This window comes from Dipodomys ordii, unplaced genomic scaffold (genome assembly GCF_000151885.1).
Source record: "Dipodomys ordii isolate 6190 unplaced genomic scaffold, Dord_2.0 Scaffold128, whole genome shotgun sequence".
Classification (NCBI taxonomy): Eukaryota; Metazoa; Chordata; class Mammalia; order Rodentia; family Heteromyidae; genus Dipodomys; species Dipodomys ordii.
Genome location: NW_012267344.1, coordinates 194857 through 203539, shown reverse-complemented (window position 1 = coordinate 203539; position 8683 = coordinate 194857). Strand labels below are relative to the sequence as shown.

The 8683-nt window shown below is 50.0% G+C and overlaps 2 protein-coding genes and 1 non-coding gene across 3 annotated transcripts in view; 1 reads left to right on the top strand and 2 right to left on the bottom strand.

Moving 5' to 3' along the window:
* The window catches only part of Sacm1l (SAC1 suppressor of actin mutations 1-like (yeast)), a 34110-nt gene extending 33969 nt beyond the window's left edge, over positions 1-141 (bottom strand). The window contains exon 1 of the mRNA XM_013030315.1: positions 27-141. Within this exon, the coding sequence (XP_012885769.1) occupies positions 27-58 (32 nt within the window). The 5' untranslated portion in view covers positions 59-141. The remainder of the gene's footprint in view (positions 1-26) is intronic.
* Positions 142-649: 508 nt separating this feature from the next.
* Positions 650-722, top strand: Trnar-acg. Its single transcript has one exon. It is a non-coding gene; the product is annotated as a tRNA-Arg (tRNA).
* A 3860-nt stretch (positions 723-4582) lies between these two features.
* Positions 4583-8683, bottom strand: part of Limd1 (LIM domains containing 1) — a 20293-nt gene continuing 16192 nt past the window's right edge. Inside the window, exons 3-5 of the mRNA XM_013030209.1 lie at positions 7983-8164; positions 6964-7032; positions 4583-5390 (exon numbers count right to left, since the gene is read on the bottom strand). Coding sequence (XP_012885663.1) covers positions 5253-5390; positions 6964-7032; positions 7983-8164 — 389 coding nt within the window. The 3' untranslated portion in view covers positions 4583-5252. The remainder of the gene's footprint in view (positions 5391-6963; positions 7033-7982; positions 8165-8683) is intronic.

Here is an 8683-nt window from a genome sequence, read left to right as displayed (position 1 = left end):
CCGAACGAGGGCTTCGCGGGACTCACAGCTTCAGCCGCTCGTAGGCCGTGGCCGCCATGCTGGGCACCACCGGCCACCGCTACCTTCCTGCCTCTCGGCTCCGCCCGCCGCCCCTTCGCCCCGAGACGCCACCTCGGCTGCCCAGCCGCCACCGGTCACTGAGGCGCACGCAGCGGCGGCCGCCACGGGCGGGTTCTCCCCTCTTCCCCCCCCCACCCCGCCCTCTAGCGGAGCGGAGGACGAACGGAGAGGCGCCGCGGACGCGGAGGGTGACGTCAGACGCCGCGGTGAGGGGGCGTGGCGGGGGAAACGACGACGTTGGGGGGTGGGGGAGTAGGCGTGGCGCCGTGACGCGGCCGTCAAGGATTGGTTGGGAGGAGGAGGAGGTGGCGAGGGGAGGGGGGGGGAAACGTTGGAGCCTGCTGGAGACCGTCATGACGTTCACGCTGCGGATTGGCTGGGAGTGCGGAGGAGGCGGGGTGGCAGGGGGAGGAGAGAAAAGGAGAAGGCGGAGTTGCGGCAGGCCGGGTGGGCGCCAGCCCGGGCCGCCCAGGGAGCGGAGCGGAGGCTGGTGACTGGTGTGTCCGGAAGCCTGTGGAAACTGCGTAAGAGGTGATCAGCCGTCGCGGTAGGGCCCCAGCCGGCACTTGGGCCAGTGGCGCAATGGATAACGCGTCTGACTACGGATCAGAAGATTCTAGGTTCGACTCCTGGCTGGCTCGGGCTGGTGCTAACCTTTTTTCTTCTCTGTTTTTTTTTTTTTTACGTTTCATGGTTGTTGTGTGTTTTTTAAAATTTGTCTTCGCCATCCTCTCCACCCCCCACCCCCCCCCACGGAACACCGAGTCCACCCTGATTTAAGAACCGCAGATGGCGAGAGACGGGGTGCTGGGGCGCAGGCCTGCGCGTCCTGGGGTGGAGAGGGGTGGGGGGTGGGGGAGGCCTGGGGGCCCTCACCGCCCTCAGAACCCACCGCCCTGGCTTCCAGAACTTAAACCTATCCCCCTGAAGCCTGGGCGAGCTTTGCACTGCAGGCCCTCAAGCCCTGCCCCTCTCCTCTCACCAGATCCAAGACCTGAGAAAGCAAAACCAAATCAATCTTTTTTTTTTTTTAAAGTCGTCTAAGGCCGGGGGGGGGGGGGGGGGGGGGGGGAACATTGTCCAAAGAGAAATGTATCCTTTTAAAAATATATATATACTCCTTTACTTGACATATGTAACCGTCACTCTCTTCTACATCACCTTTAGAATAACAATTTAAATATATATATACATATGTGTATATATACATATATAAGACATATACATACATATATATATATGTCCAAGGTCGAAAAGACTGGAAATCGGGAAGTGGGTGAGTCATAGGACGTTATTTATTAACCCATCACTCAGGGATTGATCCGTGTTTTGTTTTTTCCAAGATAACCTCCCATGGAGGAAACCATAAAAAATACAGAAAATTACTGAGTGACTTTATTCATGCATTTATTTTATGCATTTATTGCTGGCCCTTGGGTTGAACTCTGGGCCTGGGCACTGTTCCTGAGGCTCTACAGGTTCAAGGCTAGCACTCTACTACTTGAGCCACAGTGTTACTTCTGATTTTCGTTTTTTGTTGGTTTTTTTTTTGCCAGTCCTGAGGCTTGAACTCAGGGCCTGGGCACTGTTCCTGAGTTTTTTTTTCTCAAGGCTAGCACTTTGCCACACTGAGCCACAGCACCACTTCCAGCTCTTTCTGAGGAATATGGCCCAGGGCTTCATGGATGCTACACTCTACCACTTCAAGCCCCAGGACTGGCAATAATAATAATAATAATAATAAACTGGGATAGCGTAGCAAGTTGTGACATTGTCCTAAAAGAAATGTCCTCATTACCTGAGGTATCAACTAACCCCTCTGCACATCACCTTTATAATAGCAATACAAAAATTTAAAGAGAATTATTGGGAATAAAAATAAAGTTGGATGGGCTGGGAATGTGGCTTCATAGTAGAGTGCTTGCCTTGTATGCATGAGGCTCTGGGTTAGATTCCTCAGTACCACATAAGCAGAAAAGGCTGGAAGTGGCGCTGTGACTCAAGTGGTAGAGCGCTAACCTTGAGCAAAAGAAGCTCAGGGACAGCGCCCAGGCCCTGAGTTCAAGCCCCAGGACTGGCAAAAATAAAGTTGGAGCTGGAAATGAGGAATGGATTGCCTGCTTAGCACTCCAATCTGGTTCAAACTCCAGCACCAAGAAAAATGAAGCTAATTCTCATGTGTGTGTGTGTGTGCTGGTCCTGGGGCTTGAACTCAGGGCCTTAGATGCTGTCCCTGGGCTTTGCTTTAAGATTAACACTCTAAACTGGGCGCCCATGCCTCAAGCTTGTAATCCTAGATACTCAGGAGGCTGAGATCTGAGGATCATGGTTCAAAGCCACCCAGACTTGTCAAAGTCCAAGAGACTCATCTCCAACTAATCACAAAAAAAAGCCAAAAATGGCACTATAGCTTAAGTGATGAGTGCTACCTTTGAGCAAAAGGAGCTGAGGGACAACACCCAAGCCCAGAGTTCAAACCCCGGGACCACCCTGCCTCCCCCCCCAAAAATTAATGGAGGCTGAGATCTGAAGATTATGGTTCAAAGCCAGCTCAGGCAGTTAAGTTCAGGAGACTTACTTCTAATTAACCACCTAACAACCAGAAGTGGAGCTGTGGCTCAAAGTGGTAGAGCCCTATCCTTGAGCAGTAAAAGCTCAGGGACAGCACACAGGCCCAGTTCAAGCCACACAACTGACCAAAAAATAAAAGACCACCCCATGAGCCACAGCTCCACTTCCTCCTCTTTTGGGATGCTTCATTGGAGATGACTCTTAACCACTTTCCTGCTCAGGCTAGCTTCAAACCACAATCCTCAGATCTCAGCTTCCTGAGTAGCTAGGATGACAGGTGTGAGCCACCAGCATCCAGCTTGGCTATCATTTATAGAATGTTTAAAACCCCAGGTTTTAAATGGAAATGGAAAGAAACCAAACTAATTTGAGATCTCTCTCATTCATACCCACTCCAGGGGGGGAAAAAGACCTTCAGGAAAATTCACAGCTTGGATCTCTGGGACCTCTAGAAAATTCCTTTATTGTTCATTGGCAACAATATAAAATGTATTTGCAAACACACCTGAATCATCTCCAGTCAAGACCACTTTAAAAATAGCATTTGGAAGATGAGTCACATATACTCAGAATCTCACTCTGCAAACCAATTCTTGGTACTTCCTGAGTTCCAATGCAATCTTCTTCGTTCTGCTTAATCCGAAGGCATTTTGGCAAAGCCAGCGTGCCAAAGGTGACAATAAGATATAAGATAGCCATCTTATAGACTGTCTCTGTATTCCCACCAGCCTTGCCAATGCTGATGAGAAGAAAATCTATTCTATTCCCCGCATGATTGCAATTTTTAGGACCTGGGGAAGCAATCTCTGACCAGAAAGTTCCAATAGAATAAAATGTATAAATTCTTTAACAAAACAAAAATGGTTTTTTAGACAAGGCAATTCCAGGTGTCAGTTCTGTTATTATTCATAGGCACGTACTATTTCTACCAACCCAATCAGTGGAAAAATGCCCGGTTCCAAGGACAGCAGGCACCAGAGAAAAGCCTGAGTTCACCGTGGCTTCAGGGCTCCACTGTCTGTCCTCCATGGCCCAATCAACGCACAGTCCTCTGGCTCTAGGTGGAAGGGGAGGGAGGCAGAGAGGCCGGCCTTTGGGCAAAGTGCCTTTTTTCTTTTTATGGTGGCAATCCTGTAGCTTGAACCCAAGGCCGGTTGCTCTCACGTGGTTCTTTCGATCCAGGCTTGGCACTCAAACCACTTGAACCACAACTTCATATCCTATTTGGGGGGATTCTTTTTCTTTTGGTGATTCATTGGAGTTGAGTCTCATGGACTTCCCTGCCCGAGCTGGCTTCAAATCACCATCCTCAGATCTCAGCCTCCTGAGTAGCTAGGATGACAGGCGTGAGCCACCAGCACCCGGCTATAAAATCAGCAATTTCTCACAGACTGAAGAAGATAGCCGGCATGCTGGCTGAAATCCTTCTTCATCTGTGGTTTGGTGAAGCTCTATCTGTGAGGTATGTTTGTGTGTGAAAGACTGAAAATGGAAATGAGAAAAAAAAAAAAAGGACCAAAAGCAGTGTACCTTAAAATGGTTTCTTCCAATATAGAATGTTTGTGCAAAAAAGTGGGCACGAAAGAAACCTCAGAAATGAATAAGTTATCTTGAGGTGTTTGTGCCCCTCCTTTGTGCTGACTTAGGGATGCCGCCCCCCTCCCCCCCCCCCCCCCCATAAAGGAGCTAGCTCCCAGTATGTGGAGCAGGACAGAAAAAAAAAAAAGCCATCATTAAATAAGCTCCATCCACCAAGCATGGGTGATCAAGATGATCTCATATCCCAAGATTTGTCTCGACAGGAGGAGCTCCAAGTCTCAGACTCTCACCCAAACTCCAAGAAAAACAGCACAAAGAGACGGGCAAGAGTCCTAGCGCCGGCACCAGCTCTTCTCCCAAAGCTGTATTGGATGACAGCAGGTCTGGGCGGAGGGGGGGGGGGCGGGTGGCAGGTGCAGCTGGGCATGACGTCAGAGTATTGGAAGGAAAAGTAAGGCCTTGCTAATTTCAAAGCTCCACTCTGGCTTAATACAAAGCGCCATGTGAGAACTAGCCGACAAGGGCAGTTGAAAAGTCCCCGGCCATTTTTCAGAGGTGCTAAAAGCTCTGGGGGTCCTAAGAAGTCACAGTTGGGGTGAGTGTGGATGAGGGGGTGGGAGGGGAATGCAGGAAGTGAGTGCAGGTGTTTTTCTAAAGGAGGAAAAGGATGGACTGTGTCTGCATCTGAGCTGTCTCCTACAGGAGATGTTCACAAAAGGCACCCATGCAAATCTCTCTCCCCAACCCTAGGAGGTTGTAAACTGCTCCCCAGAAGAGCCACATGGGGTGCAATCGCAGGTCAGAGGTCACACACACACACACATACACTGTAGAATCTACCTGAGTCACCTGACTGGGGGGTGTGGCAATGGAGCAAAAGCGCTTGGAAAACACATGTACCAGGATGGGCAATGCCCAACTCCCTGGCTAAAAAAAAAAACAAAACAAGGCACCCCTTCCCCCCATGTGAGGGTTTGCCTGCCCACCGCTCCCCTCCTCTTCCCTGCACCCCACTTCTACACCGGGTACAGCCCTGGCCCAGGCCCACCAAATGGCTCTGGCTAGAAGTGGTGCTGATGGAGAGGTGCGGATGCGGGGCTTGTGTCCAGCCTCTGGACATGGCAGCTGTGACAGAACAGGTGATCTTCCAACGGGTAGCAGCGGTGCCCATCTTCGTCATTGAGCTCCAGACCACAGTCCTGGGGTGGGGGGTGGGCAGGAAGAGGGGAAGGCGGGGAATGGGAGAGGGAAGTAAAACAAATCAGTCTGCAAGAGCAACATGAAAGGTGGAACCCAACTAGTAGCTCAGGCCTGTAATCTAGGCTGAAACCCGAAGATCATGGCTCAACGTGAGCCCAAGGCAGACAAATCCACGGGACTCTTTTACCTCCAATGAGCCAGCAAAAAGCCAGAAGTGGAGGTGTGGCTCAAGTGGTAGAGCACCAATCTTGAATGGGCCAAAAAAACACAAAACTTAAACTGGGCACACAAGGTCATGAGTTCAAGCCCAATCCCAACACACACCAGAAAAAAAAAGGGGGAGGGATATGATGCTCCCCAGTTCCCCAAAGCAGCAGAGGATGTTGTATGTTTTGTGCAGCTTCTGCTCTAGAAGGTCCATCCAGTATGTGAGCCATGTGCTACCTGTCCCTGCTGAGCACTTGAAATGAGGCAGCTAACTAAGCCATGTTACTGGAAGAAAAGCACAACGGATTTCTAAGACTTAGGGCAAAAAGAGGACCCAAAACAAAAGAACCTCCTTGTAGTTAATGTGGTTTCGGAGAGGATCATGGAGAAGGGTGGGACCCAAGTTTCAGATGAAGCCCAGGCTTGCCTCAAACTAGCAGGCCTCCTCCTCCTTCTCCTCCACAAATGCTGGGACTACAGGCATGCACCACCACACCAGGCACAAAGGACTTTCTATATTGACTACATGTTGAAATGATCACGTTTGGGGTCCATTGGATTGAATGAAATAACCCCACTTGTTCTTTTTTCTTTCTTTTTTGTCGGTAGTGAGGCTTGAACTCAGGGCCTGAGTTCCATCCCTGAGCTTTTTCCACTCAAGGCTAACACTCGACCACTTGGAGCCACAGCACCACTTTCAGTTTTCTGGTGGTTTACTGGAGGATTTCCTGCCTAGGCTGGCTTCAAATCTCAAGCCTCAGATCTCAGCCTCCTGAGTAGCTAGGATGACAGGCATGAGACACTGGCCCCCCGCCTGTTTCTTTTTATTTTCTTCTTTTTCTTTTTGTGCCAATACCATAACTTGAACCCAGGGTGCTGTCCCTAAGGTTTTTGTTTTTGTTTTGTTTTTTGTCGGTTGTGGGGCCTGAACTCTGGGCCTGAGCGCTGTCCCTCAGCTCTTCAGCTCAAAGCTAGTGCTCTACCACTTGAGCCACAGCACCACTTCCAGCTTTCTCTGCTTCTATGGTGCTGAGGAATCGAACCCAGGGCCGCATGCATTCAAGGCAAGCACTCTACCACTGAGCCACCTTCCCAGTCCCTCCCAGAGGTTTTCTTGTTTTGTTTTGTTTTTGCTCAGGCTAACAACACACTAACTGCTTGAACCCACAGCTCTATTTCCCATGTGTTTGTGGGTGGTTCATTGGAAATGAGTCTCACAGACTTCCTTTCCCCAGGCTGGCTTTGAACCACGATCCTCAGATCTCAGCCTCCTGAGTAAGCTAGGATGAATGAGCCACTGGACACCTGTCTCAGCTGGGCAGGGTGAGGTGGAGGTGGGCGGGGCATGGTGGGGGCGTGGCCTACCTCGCAGTGGTAGCACTCCACGTGGTAATCTCTGTCCATAGACACCACACGGACGGTCTCATCAGAACCCTGGGATGGAGAAAGACATACAGACTCCTGTGAGGGGCCTATGGATACCACAGACCATGGAAGGGAGAGGAAGAGATCCTAGGGTAACAGGCCTTAGGGGAAGATGATAAATCAGCAGAGATCAGGATAGCTTGTAAGAAAAACAGCAGAGAGCTGAGAAGAGATGGGGCAAGAGAACCTTCTGGAATGTCAGAAACAACTCTTAAAAAAAGAGCAATGGAAATTTGTGAAATGTATGTAATCACTTAATCTCAATAAAACATTAAAGGCCAGGCGCCAGTGGCTCACACCTGTCATCCTAGCTACTCAGGAGGCTGAGATCTGAGGATCGCAGTTCAAAGTCAAGCCTGGTCAAGGAAGGTCCGTGAGACTCTCATCTCCAATGAACCACCAGAGAACCAGAAGTGGCGCTGTGGTGCAAGTGGTAGAGTGCTCGCCTTGAGCTGAAGAGCTGAGGGACAGCGCCCAGGCCCTGAGTTCAAGCCCCATGACCAGAAAAAAAAAAAAAAAAAGAGTCTCATCGTAGTCTAGCTTTGAACTACGACCCTCAAACCTCAGCCTCCTGAGTAGTGAAGATGACAGGTGTGAGCCACTGATACCTGGTAACAAGCTTTTCTGTTCTGCTGCGAATTCATAGAAAGTAAGAGAATTTAGCCTGTGTGTAGAGACCGATACTGGAAAGACCTGGCATTTGGAGTGCCCACGTGAGAAAGAAAGTCAACTTTATTTACATCAGAGCTGGGGTGGCTGAGATGGTTCTGGAAGATGTTAATGACAGACAGGACATAGAATTTTTTTCTTTTTCTTTTTTAATGGTATGAGACCAGGACTCGAACTCAGGACCTGACACCTTTGCTCCCTGGCTGCCACTCTACTAACTGAGCCATGCCTCCCACCCCAGGACACAGAATTTTAGAAGACCCTCAGAGTGCATCTGAAAAACACCTTACCTCAGGAGGAAGGATGGGGAGCCCACAGGCTGCACACTTGGGGGCCAACACCCTGGAGGAAGAAAGAAAAAGGCATATGATACATCTTGTCTTGATTTGCACCCCCAGAGCCCGCATTGGGTTCCCTCTTGCCTCTGGGTCCCCTGGCCTGCCCCATCCAGCCTTTATATAAAGACTGAGGCCTATTGGGCACTGGTGGCTCATGCCTGTCATCCTAACTCCTCAGGAGGCTGAGATCTGAGGATCCAGGTTCAAAGCCAGCCTAGGCAGGAAAGTCTGTAACTCTTCTCTCCAATAAGCCACCAGAAAACCAGAAGTGGTGCTGTGACTCAAGTGGTAGAGTGCTAGCCTTGAACTGAAGAGCTGAGGGACAGTGCCCAGGCCCAGAGTTCAAGCCCCATGACCAACAAAAAAAAAGAAAGAAAATGCTAAGAGACAGTGAGAGGCCCCAAGTTCAAATCCCAGTCATGGCACAAACAAACAAAAAGAGACAGGCCACGCCCTGTGGAGAATACATTTCAGCACTGCTTTGGGATCTTTCCCAGCTGAAACAAGGCCATCTAGCTGTCCCTCAATCCCTTCTAGGGACAGAATTTTTTTTTTTTTTTTTTTGGGTCCGGTCATGGAGCCTGAACTCTGGGTCTGGGCACTGTCCCTCAGCTCTTTAACTCAAGGCTAGCACTCTACCACTTGAGCCACAG